This window comes from Perognathus longimembris, chromosome 28 (genome assembly GCF_023159225.1).
Source record: "Perognathus longimembris pacificus isolate PPM17 chromosome 28, ASM2315922v1, whole genome shotgun sequence".
NCBI lineage: Eukaryota > Metazoa > Chordata > Mammalia > Rodentia > Heteromyidae > Perognathus > Perognathus longimembris.
Genome location: NC_063188.1, coordinates 24,842,674 through 24,860,989, shown reverse-complemented (window position 1 = coordinate 24,860,989; position 18,316 = coordinate 24,842,674). Strand labels below are relative to the sequence as shown.

The 18,316-nt window shown below is 44.3% G+C and overlaps 2 protein-coding genes across 2 annotated transcripts; one reads left to right on the top strand and one right to left on the bottom strand.

Annotated features, from left to right (window-relative positions):
• Positions 1-7,141: 7,141 nt before the first annotated feature.
• Positions 7,142-8,347, bottom strand: Rnf113a (ring finger protein 113A). Its single transcript, XM_048335988.1, has one exon. The coding sequence runs from the start codon at positions 8,217-8,219 to the stop codon at positions 7,191-7,193; it is 1,029 nt and encodes a 342-aa protein (XP_048191945.1). The 5' UTR covers positions 8,220-8,347; the 3' UTR covers positions 7,142-7,190.
• A 75-nt stretch (positions 8,348-8,422) lies between these two features.
• On the top strand, positions 8,423-12,617 carry Ndufa1 (NADH:ubiquinone oxidoreductase subunit A1). The gene is made up of 3 exons (XM_048335989.1): positions 8,423-8,622; positions 10,697-10,786; positions 12,477-12,617. Exons 1-3 carry the CDS (start codon positions 8,521-8,523, stop codon positions 12,495-12,497), a joined length of 213 nt encoding a protein of 70 aa, XP_048191946.1. The 5' UTR covers positions 8,423-8,520; the 3' UTR covers positions 12,498-12,617.
• Positions 12,618-18,316: the final 5,699 nt, after the last annotated feature.

Genomic DNA, 18,316 nt, shown 5'->3' with positions numbered 1-18,316 from the left:
GTCCTTGAACTCAAGATCTTTCTGCTCTAGCCTCTCAAGTGCTGGAATACACCCTAGCACAACATACCTAAACTACCTACACAGACATTAAAGTCTTAATATCACAATTTATCTCCTGGGCTTCATTAAACAGGCAGCTGAAAAGTGTGTGTGTGTGTGTGTGTGTGTGTGTGTGTGTGTGTGTGTGTGTGATAGGGCTTGAACTCAGGGGCCTGGGCGCTGTCCCTGAGCTTTTTGTTTTCTTTTGTTGCCCAAGACTAGCACTTCAAGCCACAGCTCCCTTCTGGTTTTCTTTTTTTTTTTTGCCAGTCCTGGGCCTTGGACTCAGGGCCTGAGCACTGTCCCTGGCTTGTTTTTGCTCAAGGCTAGCACTCTGCCACTTGAGCCACAGCGCCATTTCTGGCCATTTTCTATATATGTGGTGCTGGGGAATGGAACCCAGGGCTTCATGTATTGGAGGCAAGCAGTCTTGCCACTAGGCCATATTCCCAGCCCCCCCCCCCCGCCCCGCTTCTGGTTTTCTTAATTTGGTGCTCAATTAGAGATGAGTCTCATGGACTTTCCTGATATGACTGGCTTCAAACCGGGATCCTCAAATCTCAGCCTTCTGAGTAGGTAGGATTACAGGTGTGAGTCACCAGTGCCTGACTCTTTTTTTTCTGGTCATGGGGCTTGAACGCAGAGCCTGGGCTCTGTCTGTGGGCCTCTCTGTGCACAAGGCTAGAACTCTACTCTGGAGCCACAGTGCCATTTCTGACTTTTTCTGTTTATGTGGTGCTGAGAAATTGAACCCAGGGCTTCATGTGTACTAGGCAAGTAATCTGCCACTAAGCCACATTCCAACCCCCTCCCTTGTTTGGCCAGTCCTGGGGCTTGAACTCTGGGCCTGGGCATTGTCCCTGAGCTTCTTTTGCTCAAGGCTAGCACTCTACCACTTGAGCCACAGCACCACTACTGGCCTTTTCTGTTTATGTGGTGCTGAGGAATTGAACCCAGGGCTTCGTGCATGCTAGGCAAGCACTCTACCATTAAGCCACATTCCCAGCCCTGGTTTATTCTTTTTTGATTTTTTTTTTTTTGCCCTTCCTGGGGCTTGAACTCAAGACCCAGGCACTGTCCTGAGCCACTTCGTACTCAAAGCTAGTGATGTACAACTTGAACTGCAGTACCATTTCCAGCTTTTTCTGAGTAGTTTATTGGAGATAAGAGTCTCATGGGCTTTCCTGCCCAGGCTGGCTTTGAACTGTGATCCTCAGATCTCAGCCTCCTCAGTAGCTAGACTATAAGCATGAGACACCAGCACCTGGCTTCTTTTTCACTGTTTTTGTTTTCCTTCCTTTTGTTCTGTTTGTTCATTGACATGTCTTAGGGAGAGTAAGAGGGTGCACAGAAATGGAGGGGCAAAGGGTAAACAAATGAAGTAGTGTACTTATTGGGTACTATGTTGAAAATGAACTATTAAACTTGTGATTGGGGACAGGAGATAAAAACTGAAAGAGATCGAAGGAAAGGGTGACATTGCCCAAAAAGAAATGTACTATTTACCCGACTTATGTATCTGTAACCCCTCTGGACATCATCTTTATAACAATAAAAAGAAAATTTTAGTTAAGAGGATTGGAGGCATGACTCTGTTGGTAGAGCAGTAGCCAAGTAAAAGCGTCAGGTATGGATGTCAAGTCCTGGTCTCAGACAAAAAAAAAGAGAAAATGTTTTATTAAAATGTGTTAGGGGGCTGGGAATATGGCCTAGTGGTAGAGTGCTTTTCTCACGTACATGAAGCTCAGGGTTCAATTCCTCAGCACCACATATATACAAAAAGCTAGAAGTGGCACTGTGGTTCAAGTGGTAGAGTGCTAGCCTTGAGCAAAAAGAAGCCAGGGACAGTGCTCAGGCCCCGAGTTCAGGCCCCAGGACTGGCAAAAAATGTATTAGTTTGCTGGGCCCTGGTAATTCATACCTGTAATTCTAGGTAGTCTGGAGGCTGAGATCTGAGGAATGAGGTTCAAACCAGCCCAGGCAGAAAGGTCCAAGAGACTCTTATCTCCAATAAAGTACTCAAAAAATCTGGAAGTGGAACTGTGGCTCAAGTGGTAGGGCACTAGCCTTGAGCACAAAAGGTCAGGGATAGTGCTCAGGCCCAGAGTTCAATCCCCAGGATTGGAATAAAAATGTATTAGCTTTACAAGAGAGAGTCATTGTGACATTTCATGCATACAAATAATGTACACCAATGGATCAAATTCACCTCTTCCATCTCTCTCTCATTCTCCCTCCCTCCTTCCCCATTTCACTGGGACTTGAAATCAGTTTCTGACTTTTTCCACTCAAAAATGTACTCTACCATCCGAGCCATGCCTCCAGTCCCCCTCCTCATTTCTTAAAACTTCATACATGCATATAAAATCCTTGGACCATATCCACCCTCTCTTTGGCCCTGCTCACTCCTGATGGCTGGTACCTGATCCCCAACATAGCCTATTTTATTTTCCTATGGTCCATTTAAAATTTTTCTTTTTTTCTTTTTGCCAGTCCTGGGGCTTGAACTCAGGGTCTGGGCACTGTCCCTGGCTTCTTTTTGCTCAAGGCTAGCCCTCTGCCACTTGAGCCACAGTGCCAGTTCCAGATTTTTTCCCCTGTTTATGTGGTAGTGTGGAATAAAACCCAGGGCTTTATGCATGCTAGGCAAGCACTCTACCACTGAGCCACATTCCCATCACTAAAATTTTTATTTTTAAAAAATTAGGGTTTTTGGGCTGGGGATATGGCCTAGTGGCAAGAGTGCCTGCCTCATATACATGAGGCCCTGGGTTCGATTCCCCAGCACCACATATACAGAAAATGGCCAGAAGTGGCGCTGTGGCTCAAGTGGCAGAGTGCTAGCCTTGAGCAAGAAGAAGCCAGGGACAGTGCTCAGGCCCTGAGTCCAAGCCCCAGGACTGGCCAAAAAAAAAAAAAAAGAAAAAATTAGGGTTTTGGGGCTGGGGATATAGCCTAGTGGCAAGAGTGCCTGCCTCGGATACACGAGGCCCTAGGTTCGATTCCCCAGCACCACATATACAGAAAATGGCCAGAAGCGGCGCTGTGGCTCAAGTGGCAGAGTGCTAGCCTTGAGCAGGAAGAAGCCAGGGACAGTGCTCAGGCCCTGAGTCCAAGGCCCAGGACTGGCAAAAAACAAAAACAAAAACAATAAAAAATTAGGGTTTTTTTGGGTGCCAGTACTGGAGCTTTTTCACTCAAGGTTGGCACTATACCCCTTGAGCCTCACTTTTTGGATGGTTAACTGGACATCAGAGTCTATCTGATTTGTCTGCTTGGACTAACTTTGAATTGTGATCCTCAGATTGCAGTCTCCTGAGTAGCTATCTAGGACTATAGATATGAACCACAGATACCCAGCTTATTATTAGTTTGTGTGTGTTGGTCCTGGGGCTTGAACTCAGGGTCTGAGCTCTGTCCCTGAACTTCAGTGCTAAAAGACTAGCTTTCTACCACTTGAGCCACACCTCCACTTTCGTCTTTTTGGTGTTTAATTGGAGTTGAGTCTTATCGACTTAACTGCTCAGGTGATCATAATCCTCAAATCTCAAGCTCCGGTGTAGCTAGGATTACAGGTGTGAGCTACCAGCACTACCCCCTTTTTTTCTGATGCAAGATTTTTGGTTTTGGCATGCTTTCAGTCCTCACAGTTGTCATATAAAGTCCAGTTTCATGAGGGCAGGGTGTGTTTGTGTGTGTGTGTGTGTGTGTGTGTGTGTGTCTACTTGCTCACTGTTTTTTTTTTTCAAATTTTTATTATCAAATTGGTGTACAGAGAAGTTACAGTTTCATATGTTAGGCATTGGATACATTTCTTGTACTGTTTGTTACCTTGTCCCTCATGCCCCCCTCCCTCTTCCCACTTTCCCTTTCCCCCCCTGAGGTGTTCAGTTCACTTACACCAAACAGTTTTGCAAGTATTGCTTTTGTAGTTTGTCTTTTTTTACCCTGTGTCTCTCAATTCTGGTATTTCCTTTCAATTTCCTACTTCTAATACCAGTATACACAGTTTCCAATATACTCAGATAAGATTACAGAGATAGTGTAGGTATAACCACAGGAAGGTGATACAAGAACATCATCAATAGTAGAAGCTACAGATACAGATGGGACGTTGAAAGTAGTTATATCTGTGATATAACAATCGTTTCCATAACATGGAGTTCATTTCACTTAGCATCATTTTATGTGATCATAAGGGTATAACTATTGGGCTCTTGTGATCCTCTGCTATGACTTGCCTAAACCTGTGCTAATTATTCCCAATAAGGGAGACCATAGAGTCCATGTTTCTTTGGGTTTGGCTCACTTCACTTAGTATAATTTTTTTCCAAGTCCTTCCATCTCCTTACAAATGGGGCAATGTCATTCTTTCTGATAGAGGCATAAAATTCCATTGTGTATATGTACCACATTTTCCTGATCCATTCATCTACTGAGGGGCATCTGGGTTGGTTCCAGATTCTAGCTATGACAAATTGTGCTGCGATGAACATTGTTGTGCTGGTGGCTTTACTATGATTTTGTTTGTGGTCTTTTGGATAGATACCCAAAAGTGGGGCTGCTGGGTCATAGGGGAGTTCTATATTTAGCCTTCTGAGGAATCTCCATACGGCTTGCCAGAGTGGCTGAACTAGTTTACATTCCCACCAACACCTATGCCATATTGAAGTGCCAGACTTTGAAGTCAGGCCCCACTTTACCACGCGAACCACACTTTACCACATGAACCTGAGATAAGCAGGCCCTGTGAGCAAACCCAGGACAAGCTTATTAGGGCCCAGTAGGTCAAGAACTCTAACCACTGGGAATGCTTAACTCTGACTGCCCCCAGAATGCCTCGAGTCCTGAGCCAATCAGATTTGTACCTGTGTCCTAATCTTGCTTGCTTGAACACCTGATTGCTGTAACTTTGTTTTTGCCTTTATAAGCCCTGTGTAATCTCAGCTCGGGGCTCCCTCCTAACCTCTGCTGTGTCGGTGGGTAGGTCGAGGCCCAAGTTGCAGCTCGCTTAAATAAAGCCTTGCCTTGCTTTTGCATTTCAGAATGTCTGAGTCTCGGTGGCCTTCTTGGTGGTCGTTTCGCGACTTGGCATAACAATATGACAGGCTGGGAATGTGGCTTAGTGGTAGAGTGCTTGACTAGCATGCATGAAGGCCTGGCATCAATTCCTCAGTACCACATACACAGAAAGGCCGGAAGTGGTGCTGTGGCTTAAAGTGGTAGAGTGCTAGCCTTGAACAAAATAAGCTCAGGGACAGTGCCCAGGCTCGGAGTTCAAGCCCCAGTACTGCAAAAAAAAAAAAAGTACCTATGCCAAGCACAGTGCTTGAGAGAAAGTACAGGCTCGGAGTTCAAGCCCTATTACTGCAAAAAAAAAAGTACCTATGCCAAGCACAGTGCTTGAGAGAAAGTATGTCATCAAAGAACATCATGAGCCAGGTGCTGTTGGCTCACACCTGTAATCCTAGCTACTCAGGATGCTAAGATCTGAGGACTGATGTTTGAAGCCAGCTTGGGCAGGAAAAGTGTGAGACTCATATTAATCCAATTAATCAAAAAAGCCAGAAGTGGTGCTCACAAAGAAACAAAAACAAGAACAAAATCTTTACATGGATTAATGAATGTGAATTTAAAAGACCCTTTATTTTTGCATCTGGTTCCTATTATCAACCCGAATTATAGTCATATTAACAAAATTTCACTAAATATTTGGCTTAACCCTCTACCCCCCTTGTTTTACATGTCTCTGTAATCCATCCTGTAACCATAACAGCAGCATATTAAACCACCTGTCCCCAAACTTCTGCTATCTCCCAGTCAGGTAAAGAGTACATTTCTTTATGGACAATGTCACCCCTTCCCTTGCTCTCTCCTAGTTTCTCCCTCCCGTTCCCACCCACAAGTTATATAGTTCATTTTCAACCTAGTTTTCTTAGTACCACTGCTGCATTTGCTCATCCTTTGTCACTCCATATCTGTGCCCCAGTTTGTCCTCCCAAAGACAGATAAACTAACAAAACAAAAAGAAAAGAATAGGGGCTGGGAATATGGCGTAGCCGTAAAGTGCTTGCCTCGTGTACATGAAGCCCTGGGTTCGATCCCTGAGCACCACATATATAGAAAAAGCCAGAAGTCCTGCTGTGGCTGAAGTGGTTGAGTGCTAGCCTTGAGCAAAATGAAGTCAGGGACAGTGCTTAGGCCCTGAGATCAAGCCCCCATGACTGGCAAAAAAAAAAAAAAAAAACAAAAAGAAAAGAATAGTGGCAACAAAGAAAAAACCTCTTGGTTCCATTTCCTGGAGTTCCTTTCAATTCCCTTTTTATTTGTTTGTTTGGTTTTGTTTTTTTGCCAGTCTTGGGGCTTGAACTCAGGGCCTGAGCACTGTCCATGGCTTATATTTTTTTTTTTGCTCAAGGCTAGTACTCTGCCACTTGAGCCACAGCGCCACTTCTGGCTTTTTCTATATATGTGGTGCTGAGGAATCAAACCCAGGGCTTCATGTATACGAGACGAGCACTTTACCACTAGGCCATATTCCCAGCCCCCTTTTAAAAATCTTATGGTCTTATTATTGTGTGCTTTCTACAAGCCAAGAGCTAGGAGTAGTTACTAACTTTAAGAGGATAAAAATCTACCCCTCTGTACATCACCTTTATAATAACAATAAAAGATTAAAAAAATTTAAAAAGAGGGTATGATCCACTCTGTTAAGAAAGTCTGTTAGAAAACGATTATTTCCATGGATTATAAAATGGATACTGGATTACAAAATAAGTATTTGTCTTCTCAAGTTTGAAAGTTCAGTCTGGACTGTCATGTTCAACACCTTGGCCCTGGCCAACACACACACACAAACTAGATTGAATTATTGCTTACAGGAGAGCTCTGGTTACTTCACACACATACTAGCTCTTTTCTCCAGCTTCTCCCATCCTCATCATTTATGGAAGATGCTCCTAAAAATAAACACAGAGCAAGTATTTATCCCAGAGCTAAAATCCAGGGCTAAAATCCAGGTTAACACCCACCTCAAAGCATGTAATCCAGGACCCTACATCACCTCTCTGTCAGCTTTCTAAAACAGAAAGGACACGGAATCTAAAATGGGCAGCGAAGAATTTATTTTGAGATTTGGGAAGAATGGAAATCTAAGTGATGGGGATCGGTCCTTCCTCGGGGTCTTCTGGGAAATCAGAAGCATCATCCTCCATCGCTCGATGCTTTCCCAGTTTAGCAATCAATTCTTTGGCGGGATTGAAGACGCCATTGGTCTGCTGGTCACAGACATAACAGCGTGGGGTCGTGCGGAAATGCTGCAGGGCACAGCTCTCGCAGAAATAATGCCTGCACTTGGTGACAACAGGGTTTTGGAAGGTCTGGCGACAGATGAAACACTTGAATGGTATTTCGTCATCATCGCTTCCCACTTCGTAGTTTTCGTCCTCATAGATACCATAGCGACCCTCATCAAGCTCACGTTCGATCTGCCACCCGTGCTTGTAATCTGAACGATCGTGGAGGAATTTGCAGCTGTCTCCGAAGCCGCAGAAGCCAGTCTCTTTATAGTCTTTACAGATGTCGGGTTGGTAATCCCAGCGCACGGTGGCTCGCAGATGCTCGGGCGCTCGGATGGGGCCCTTCCTCACCATCCCGGAGGAGGCATTGCCCATGGAGGTATCCTTGGGTTTCATGTATTTCTGGTAATTATTGATTCCCCGATAGATCTTGTCATCTTCCTTGCCCCGCAGCTCCTCCTGGATCTTCTGGCTACGCTCAAAGATAGACTGTGCGTCACGCTCCTTCTCGGTGTCCAGCTCATACACAGCTGTCGCCCCCATGTCTTCTGGCCCCACGGGTTTCGCAGAGCGGGTGGACTTGTAGACCACGCCAAGGCTCTCGGGCGCATTTTCCTCTTCCTCCTCGCTACTTAATGTACCGTAGGCTGCTTTGGGTTTGCCGCTGCCCCGGGTTTTCTGGATCATGGGATTGTGGGTCGCCCGCTTCTTCTCCGGTCGAACCACTGTGCTGCCTTCATCGCTGCTGCTGCTTTCTCCGGGTTCCGGCTCACAGATCCGCCGCTTTCTGCGGCCTGCAGCAGCTCCTTTCCGCCCAGGCTTTTTGAAAAGAAAGGTACAGACCCGGTCGGTCGACTTGCCTGGAGAAAATTGCTCGGCCATTTGCGATTCTCGGAGCTTTGAAACTGCTGCGGCGCACAGCCTCGTTCCTAAACGTCGTCTGCTTTGCCGTAAGTCAGAATGGGGCGAAAAGAAGCTGATGTCTGAAATGCCGGAAAACGAGTTCGCCGAGTGCGAGCAATAGATCTTTTTGAGCCTTGGCGGACTCCGTCGCTTCCCGCGAAGCCGGACATGGCACCGCCCCTCTCATGTGCTGCCGCGGGGTTTGCTGGGAAGGTAGCCGTAGTCCGGTAACCTTTAAGGCGTTGGAGGGAAGGATTTGGATCTAAATAACCGGTCCGGGATGTGGTTCGAGATTGTCCCGGGACTGCTCATCATGGGCACGTGCCTGGTCATTCCTGGAGTGGCCACTGCTTACATCCAGAAGTACACTAACGGAGGCAAGGTAAGGCGGTTTACCGGCGCCGGGCCGATTCCGTTGCTGGCGGTGGGGGCGGGGCGACCCTTAGGCAGCGCAGGCGCTCTCCCAAGGTGCCCTCAGGAAACCACATCTTTCAGCTAGAAACTGCTAGTTTGGGGCTTGGGAATACCCGGCCCGGGCAAAGTAACGACTCGGGATCTGAAACGGTAGATTTGACGTAGGTCCAAATTGCTAGGCCAACGAGAATCTTGTCTTCGCTCCTTCCGACCTCAGATCCCCCTTCTTGTTGACATGGGTTTTCATTTCTCACATCTACACCCCTATAACTTTCCCACTTTTTTCTTACCCATAGCTCCTCCCCTTTTCTAGACATACTGTCCTTGTAGTCCAGGCTGGCCAGGAACTCAAATTTGTGGTCTCAACCTCTCACGTGCAGGGATTACAAGTGTCCACTACACCTAATTCTCTCCCCCGCCCCCACCTAAAAAACTTTCCCACTTTATTCTGCAGGCCATCTGGAAATTACGTAAGGATTTTCACTTTTCACTCATTGTGGTCCAGTTTTAAGTTGATTTGCTTTTTGGTTTTGGCATTGTACTTCACGCGTGATCTACCTTTATTCCTTAGAATCATAAAAGGCAATGATTTACACATATTAAAACAGAAGAAATGGAAAAATGATGTTTGTAAAAATAGGAACTGTAAGGAGACAGTTACCACTTTTTTTTTGGGGGGGGGCAGCACTAGAGTTTGAACCCTCACACTTACTAAGCACTTGCTCTACCCCAGAGCCATACTTTTAGTCCCAAGATTTCAAAGCAAATCCTAAATCTTAGTGGTCTAGTTTTATTTATTAGATTTTGGTTGTACATTGCCTTTCATTCTACTCTAGTATTGGATTTTATTTTTGCCAATCCTGGGGCTTGAACTCAGGGCCTGAGCACTGTCTCTGATTTCTTTTTGCTCAAGACTAGCACTCTACCACTAGAGCCACAGCGCCAGTTCTGGTTTTTTCTATGTATGTGGTGCTGAGGAATCTAACCCAGGGCTTCATGTATGCTAGGCAAGCACTCTACCACTAGGCAATAGTCCCAGCCTATAGTATTGGATTTTATTACAGTAATGATTGTTTTTCTAGCCTATAGTATTGGATTTTATTACAGTAATGATTGTTTTTCTAGCTTTTCACCTCTTTTTTTTTTTTTTTTTGGCCAGTCCTGGGCCTTGGACTCAGGGCCTGGGCACTGTCCCTGGCTTCCTTTTTGCTCAAGGATAGCACTCTGCCACTTGAGCCACAGCGCCACTTCTGGCGGTTTTCTGTATATGTGGTGCTGGGGAATCGAACCCAGGGCCTCATGTATAGGAGGCAAGCTCTCTTGCCACTAGGCCATATCCCCAGCCCCTTCACCTCTTTTTTTGTCAGTCCTGAGGCTTGAACTCAAGGTCCATGTACTGTCCCTGAGCTCTTTTTGCTCAAGGCTAGGGGTCTACCATTTTGAGCTACAGCTTTACTTCCGGTTTTGGGGGTGTTGTTAATTGGAGATCAGAGTGTCATGGATTTTCCTGCCCAGGCTGGTGTGGAACCATGATCCCCAATCTCAGCTTCCTTAGTAGCTAGGATTATAGGTGTGAGCCACCATCTGGCTTGTCACCTCTTAAAAGTTGTGATATCCGTGGCTGGGAATATGGCCTAGTGGTAAATTGCTTGCCTTGCACACATGAAAGCCTAGGTTTGATTCCTCAACATCACATGTATAGAAAAAGCCAGAAATAGCACTGTGGCTGAAGTGGTAGAGTGCTAGTCTTGAGCAAAATGAAGCCAGGGACAGTGCTCAGGCCCTGAGTTCAAGCCACAGGATTGGTAAAAAAAAAAAAAAAAAAAGTTGTGAAATCCGGGGCTGGGAATGTGGCCTAGTGGTTGAGTGGTTGCCTTGCATACATGAAACCCTGGGTTCAATTCCTTAGCACCACAAATATGGAAAAGGCCAGGGACAGTGCTCAGGCCCTGAGTCCAAGCCCCAGGACTGGCAAAAAAAAAGTTGTGAAATCCATCTACTAGGCCATATTTTCAACTGCAATACTTGTCTTCTATTTGAAGGAGAAAAGGGTAACCTATTTTCCTTATCACTGGGCTATGATGGAAAGAGATAGACGAATCTCTGGAGTCAACCGTTACTATGTGTCCAAGGTAAGATGACTGATGCTAGTTACTGATCAGGGTTTAGGTGGGCTCTGGTGATGCCTTGGGAAACATAACACAGTACTTACTTGATTTTCATTTTCTGTCTGATATTGAAGTGAGCATCCTTTACATATCTAGAGGTATCTTTCTCATAGCATAGTCTCATATAACTATCAGTATCACCTGGTATGTAAAGACTTCTCAAGTTGATTCTTCCTGTAGCACAAAACTTAAAAAAAAATTATTATAAGGGTAATATACAGAGGGGTTACAGTGACATAAATCAGGTAAACAGTACATTTCTTTTTGGACAATGTCATCCCCAAACTGTTATTTAAATAACCTGGAAGGAATATCACTGACTAATATTTTAGATTCTGAAGTATTTGATTGTGAAGTAAGAAAGATACAGTAGGCCTTTTGAATGAATCAGTGCTTACTGGGCAAAAGTTTTGAAATTAGAGTGTCTGTACTTGAATTCTGGCTCTTTTACTTCCTTACCAACCTAAGGAAATGATTTTTGTTTTCAAGCAATCTAAGCAGTACTTTTTAACTTCTTAGATCCTCCTTTTTTGTTTTATTTGTAAAAAAGTGGAATGAGGGTAATAGTGTACTTTTTTTTTTTTTTGGCCAGTCCTGGGGCTTGGACTCAGGGCCTGAGCACTGTCCCTGGCTTGTTTTTGCTCAAGGCTAGCATTCTGCCACTTGAGCCACAGCGTCACTTCTGGCCATTTTCTGTATATGTGGTGCTGGGGAATCGAACCCAGGGCCTCATGTATACGAGGCAAGCACTCTAGCCACTAGGCCATATCCCCAGCCCCAATAGTATACCTTTTATTGGCAGTTACTTTGTGTGTGTGTGTTTTGTGGGACTTGAACTGAGGGCCTGGGTGATGTCCCTGAGCTCTTTTGCACTTTTGCACAAGGCTAGCCCTCTACCACTTTGAGCCACAGAACCACTTTAGGTTTTTGAGTAGTTAATTGCAGATAAGAGTCTCATGGGGACTTTTCTGCCTGGGCTGGCTTTGAACCATGATCCTCAGATCCCAGCCTTCTTGTTATTTGTTTGTTTGTTTGTTTGTTTATTTATTATTTTACCAGTGCTGAGGCTTGCACTCAGGGCCTGAACACTATCCCTGGCTGCTTCTTTTTTTTTTTTTTTTTGCTCAAGGCTAGTACTCTACCACTTGAGCCACAGCGCCACTTCTGGCTTTTTCTGTTTATGTGGTGCTGAGGAATCGAACCCAGGGCGAGGGCTTCATGCATGGAAGGCGAGCACTCTACTGCTAAGCCATATTCCCAGCCCAGATTTCAGCCTTCAGCTAGGATTACATGTATGAGCCACGGGTGTCTAGCTTATTGGCAGTTACTTTGTCAAACATATTTCTTCCTGATTTTCAGGGAGCTTTGTAGAAGGAACTGTCTGGTAAATAGTTGCTTGACTTTAATTTTGTTTGGGGTGGGGGAGGATCTTTTGGTACAAAGCAATATGTTAAGAAACGTAAAGTAGAATCATTATAGGCTCTTCAGTGATTATAAAATTCAATTAAATTGCATATTTTTGCCGTTAGAGAAATGTGGGATATGAAATTATTTGCTCTAATAGCAAAATTGTTCTGTAACAGTGGAAATAAAGAATATGATATATCTGACAGGAGCAGAATTTTCACAATCTCCTTTTTAAACTGTTTTTCAGGGCTTGGAGAACATTGATTAAGGAAGCAGTTTCCTGATCGATGCAAAATGAGTCACAGTCGTCAGCTCTTGCTAAAAGATTATCCATTATACTATGTAATGCTTAACAAAAATAAATATAAGAAGCATAATATCAGAAGCATTTCTTGTTTTTAATTATAATGTTATTGTTGTTATTAAGGTGTTGTTCAGAGGGTTATAATTCCATAGATCAGGTAATTAGTACAATGCTTCTTGGACAATCTCGCCCCTTCTTTCACTTTACCCCACTTTCTCCTTCCCATCCCTGTCCACAGGTGCATAGTTTATGTTTTACATGGTCTATATTGAAAACCATGACTTCATTTATCAGAGGCATTTCTTTTGGGGAAAATTTTTTTTAACTGTCTTTGTAAAGGTGATGTACAGAGGTGTTACAGCTACACAAGTCAGGTAAAGAGTACATTCCTTTTTGGACCATGTCACCCCTCCCCTCACTTTCTCCCAGTTTTTTCCTCCTGTCCCCCTCACAAATTGTATGGTTCATTTTTTAACATAGTGTTTAGTGAGTACCACTGCTGCATTTGTTCACCCTTTGTCCCTCCATTTCTTTGCCCCCCTTATCCAGAGAGATAAATGAGCAAACAGAACAAAAAGAAAATAAAAAAACAGCAATGACCAAATTGTTATACAAATTCAATGCAATCCCTATCAAAATCCCAGCCACATTCTTCACTGAAATAGAGAAACCAATCCATAAATTCATATGGAACAGCAAAAGACCTAGAATAGCCAAAGCAATTCTAGGCAAAAAAAAGCAGTGCAGGAGGTATCACAATACCAGATTTCAAGCTCTACTACAGGGCCATCATAACAAAAACAGCCTGGTATTGGTATAAAAACAGATCAGAAGACCAATGGATTAGAATTGAAGATCCAGAAATAAAACCGCACTCTTACAGTCAGCTGATATTCGACAAAGGAGCTAAAGACATACAATGGAATAAACATAGCCTCTTCATCTACTGGTGCTGGGAGAACTGGGCAGCCATATGCAGAAAACTCAAAGTAGACCCAAGCCTATCACCATGCACCAAGATCAACTCAAAATGGATCAAGGACCTCAATATCAGACCTGAATCCTTGAAACTACTGAAGGACAGAGTAGGAAAGATGCTAGAACTTATAGGCACAGGAAGGAACTTCCTGAATAAGAGTCCCAGGAGTCACAACAAATAAGGGAAAGACTCGACAAATGGGACTACTACAAATTAAAAGGTTTCTGCACAGCTAAGGACATAGCCACCAAAATAGAAAGACAGCCAACCATATGGGAAAGGATATTTACCAGCACAGCAACAGACAAAGGCCTGATATCTGTCATCTATAGAGAACTCAAAAATCTAAGCCCCTCCAAGCCCAATAAACCAATTAGGAAATGGGCAAAGGAGCTAAAGAGAGACTTCACAAGAGAAGATATAAAAATGGCAAAGAAACACATGAGGAAATGTTCAACATCCCTGGTAGTAAAGGAAATGCAAATAAAAACCCTGAGATACCACCTCACTCCAGTTAGAATGGCCTATACTTTGAACTCAGGCAACAACAAATGCTGGAGGAGGTGCGGGGAAAGAAGAACCCTTCTCCATTGTTGGTGGGAGTGCAAATTAGTACAGCCACTTTGGAGAACAGTATGGAGGTTTCTCAAAAAGCTCAATATAGACCTACCCTATGACCCAGCCATACCACTCCTAGGCATCTATCCTAAACAGCAAACCCCTAGATATCAAAAAGACATTTGTACTTCCATGTTCATCGCGGCACAATTCACAATAGCCAAAATATGGAAACAACCCAGATGCCCCTCCACAGACGATCCAAAAAATATGGTACCTATACACAATGGAATACTACATAGCGATTTGTTTCCCTTTCCTGGAGTTCATTGTATAAATATTTTATATGATCAGTTGCACATAGGCATTGTGCCTTTGTGTTTCTCTCCAGAGGCATTTCTTTAGAAAATATACACAAATCAAGCAGTCTATTCAACGTAGCTTTATTACTTTTTTAGAAATGCTAGCAGACAATCCAATCAATCCTTATAAACTTATATAGTGCACACCACACACCTATCTTTGTGTGTAGCATCTAATAACTTCATAGATATTTGTAACCATTGTAATAGATTTTTGTGTGTGTGTTTGTGCTTGTGTGTGCCAGAATTAGGGCCTGAACTAAGGGCCTGGGTGCTATCCCTTAGGATTTTTTTGTCCAGGGCTGCCACTTGAGAAACATCTACTCCTGCCTTTTTGCAGGGGAGGGTATTGGGGATAGAACCTAGGACATTACACTTGCTAGGCAATTGCTTTGCCACTGATCGACATCTCAGCCCACTAGTTTTTTGTTGTTTTTTTCTGGCCCGTTCTGGGGCTTGAATTGAGGCCTGGGCACTGTCCCTGAGCTTTTTTGCTCAAGGCCAGCACTCTACCACTTGAGCCACAGCTCCACTTGTAGCTTTTTAAAAATTAATAATGTTTTCACGAACCTGCCTGCCCTAGCAGTCTTTGAATTGTGATCCTCAGATCTCAGCCACCTGAGAAGTTAGAATTACAGGCCTGAGCCACTTGCACCCCACCACTGCAGGGTTTTTTGCTGGTTAATTGGGGAGTCTCATTGACTTTCCTACCTGGACTGACTTTGAACTTTGCTCCTCTGATCTCAGCTTCCTGAGTAGCAAAAAAAAAAAAAAAAAAAAAAAAAAAAAGAACTATTAATGAGAAATCCATGATGGTTATCAAGTGTACAACACTAACTACTGCTCAGCTATTAGTATTTCTATTTTTACTCTAGTTCTCCCAAAGAATAAAAATTTTTTTTTTTGCCAGTCCTGGGCCTTGAACTCAGGGCCTGAGCACTGTCCCCGGCTTCTTTTTGCTCAAGGCTAGCACTCTGCCACTTGAGCCACAGTGCCACTTCTGGCCTTTTTTATATATGTGGTGCTGAGGAATCGAACCCAGGGTTTCATGTATATGAGGCAAGCACTCGTGCGACTAGGCCATATTCCCAGCCCCAAAGAAAATTCTTAAATTGAATCTTCAGCAGAATGAACCTTGTCTTCTAAGCAAAACAAGAGCTTTTATTTGCATAATCCTTAAAATTTTACTGTTCTGAATTTTATTCTGAAACTCAAACTCACCCCAAAACATAATTACCATATTAACTTGGTCATGCATAATCGTATGCAATTCTGCCAACACAGTAGTACACCATAAGACCCTGTTTACCTAGAGTTTAGGAAAAACATGATCTGTCACACCAATTTAACAACAGATCTAACTTATGCTAGTTGTCCATGTATGGTTACTGTGACAATACAGGAGATGGAGATATAGCTAGATATCTCATCTTGGTTTTCCCAAGTTGTCAGAGGTGTTCTTCACAGCTTAGCTTTGCCTGGCTAAAGTTGAAGACTCTAACTTCATTGCCAGGCCCATGTTGCCAATGATTTTCAATTTACCTTGGAAGAAGGCCCACTGAGGGTTCATTTTCCCAGTCATCAAAGGCAGCAAGTTGGAGTCGGCCATAGTGATTGTGCAGTCAGCCTTCTTATCTGAGTTGAGAAGCACTGATCCTTTGCCATTCTTTATGTCTACTACCCAAGTGGCTTCTTTACCCCCAGGGCCATCCTTAACCTTGAAGGCAAAAATACCACCAATTTTCTTCACAAACTGCTCACCTTCCTCTTCAAACTTCTTCTCAATCTTTTTTTTTTTTTTTTTGCCAGTCCTGGGCCTTAGACTCAGGGCCTGAGCACTGTCCCTGGCTTCTTCCCGCTCAAGGCTAGCACTCTGCCACTTGAGCCACAGCGCCGCTTCGGGCCTTTTTCTATATATGTGGTGCTGGGGAATCGAACCCTGGGCTTCGTGTATATGAGGCAAGCACTCTTGTCACTAGGCCATATTCCCAGCCCCTTCTCAATCTTCTTGAAGATAAGGTCTGCCTTGAGCCCACTCCCTGCAGAGCTGGTAGGTGCAGCCTCAATCTGATAAGTTCTAGCGGCCTCCGGGAAGCCCATTCTGTACAATGTGATGACCACAGCACCGCGGAGACCCATGTTGTGCTGCAGGACCACCTTCACCCCTGGAACCTGCCTTCTTCTGCCCTGGTAACCTTCTTAAGGAGGTAATTTCATTCAGTTACACAGCTCATGCCTGTATCTTAGCTACTCAGGAGGCTGAGATCTGAGAATGGCAGTTCGAAGCCAGCCTAGGCCAGAAAGTACATGCAACTCTTAAATCCAATTAACCACAAAAAGCTGGAAGTGGAGCTGTGGCTCAAGTAGTAGAGCGCTAGCCTTGAGCACAAAAGCTCAAGGACAGTGCTCAGGCCCAGAGTTCAAGTCACAAGATTGGCAAAAAATTAAATTAAAAAATAAAAACAGCTCTGACCAAATCCAAGGGGCCTGTGTTTGATTCAGACATGTCGCTGTCCTCTGCTTTGACTTGCTAGTTATTTTTTCATGTCAGCACCCCATCTTCCCAAGCAGGCTGGGTCACTGAAGGCAGGAAGTGTGCCTTAGCTTTACTTCACAATCTGCCACATGACACTTTACTGTGTACTGGCTAGACTTTCCAGAATTTATCCATATCTTGGCCTGGGGTAGCCAGTAAAGTTCCAGCTGCAGAGTTTAAGCTCCTACTTCAAATTGTTATGCCAAGTCGCAAGACGACCACCAAGAAGACCACCGAGGCTGGGGATATAGCCTAGTGGCAAGAATGCCTGCCTCGGATACACGAGGCCCTAGGTTCGATTCCCCAGCACCACATATACAGAAAACGGCCAGAAGCGGCGCTGTGGCTCAAGTGGCAGAGTGCTAGCCTTGAGTGGGAAGAAGCCAGGGACAGTGCTCAGGCCCTGAGTCCAAGGCCCAGGACTGGCCAAAAAAAAAAAAAGACCACCGAGACTCAGACATTCCAAAATGCAAAAGCAAGGCTTTATTTAAGCGAGCTGCAACTCGGGCCTCGTCCTACCCACCGACACAGCGGAGGTTAGGAGGAAGCCCCGAGCTGCGATTACACAGAGCTTATAAAGGCAAAAAACAAAGTTACAACAATCAGGTGTTCAAGCAAGCAAGATTAGGACACAGGTACAAATCTGATTGGCTCAGGGCTCGATTCTAAAGTGGGGTTCACGTGGTAAAATGGGGTTCCCGTGGTAAAATGGGGCCTGACTTCAAAGTCTAGCACTTCATTTCCCCCTTTTTCTTTTTGGTACCTTGGGAGCCAATCATGGCTCCATTCTGTCCATTTCAATGGCTTGCATGTCTAGGGGATGATATAGACATAAGGCATGGGCCAATAGGGCCCAAAGTAGTAACCAAAAATAATTCTGGTCGCTCGGTTTTAAAGGGGGGCTGATGGGTGAAGATCATCCATCTTCTGTAACTTCTTCAGGCTGACTCAGGGGCGTTGACCTTACCTAGCCAGGAAGCTATAACCTTAGTCTACTTTACCAACGGACTGCAGGATTACTGCAAACTGAAAATTAACTTTTAGCTATACAGACTTACCATTAGCTGTATAGTGTTTAGTATCCAAATGTAAGCAACAAAATAATACATAAACTTCTCGGCTGTGCTCTAAGGGTCGGGTGGCTATACCCGTATTCCTGAGCAAGCCCAAAACTACCTAAAATAAGGGGGTCACTTCCCTTTGGAGAGAGCTGCCAAAATAACATCAACATCCACATCAACATCAACATGGGTAGCAAGGAAAGAAGGCAAAAAGAAAATTATAACAATATTCAGTCTAACTTTCTTTTCTTGAGGCGAAGGCGAAGCGGCTGAGTCGGGTGCTTGGA

Excerpts from the sequence above, each read along its gene's own strand:
- Rnf113a (XM_048335988.1), bottom strand. The coding sequence starts at position 8,219 with ATGGCCGAGCAATTTTCTCCAGGCAAGTCGACCGACCGGGTCTGTACC.
- Ndufa1 (XM_048335989.1), top strand. The coding sequence starts at position 8,521 with ATGTGGTTCGAGATTGTCCCGGGACTGCTCATCATGGGCACGTGCCTG. Across the intron at positions 8,623-10,696 it reads AGTACACTAACGGAGGCAAG|GAGAAAAGGGTAACCTATTT; the intron begins GTAAGGCGGTTT and ends TTCTATTTGAAG. Across the intron at positions 10,787-12,476 it reads ACCGTTACTATGTGTCCAAG|GGCTTGGAGAACATTGATTA; the intron begins GTAAGATGACTG and ends ACTGTTTTTCAG.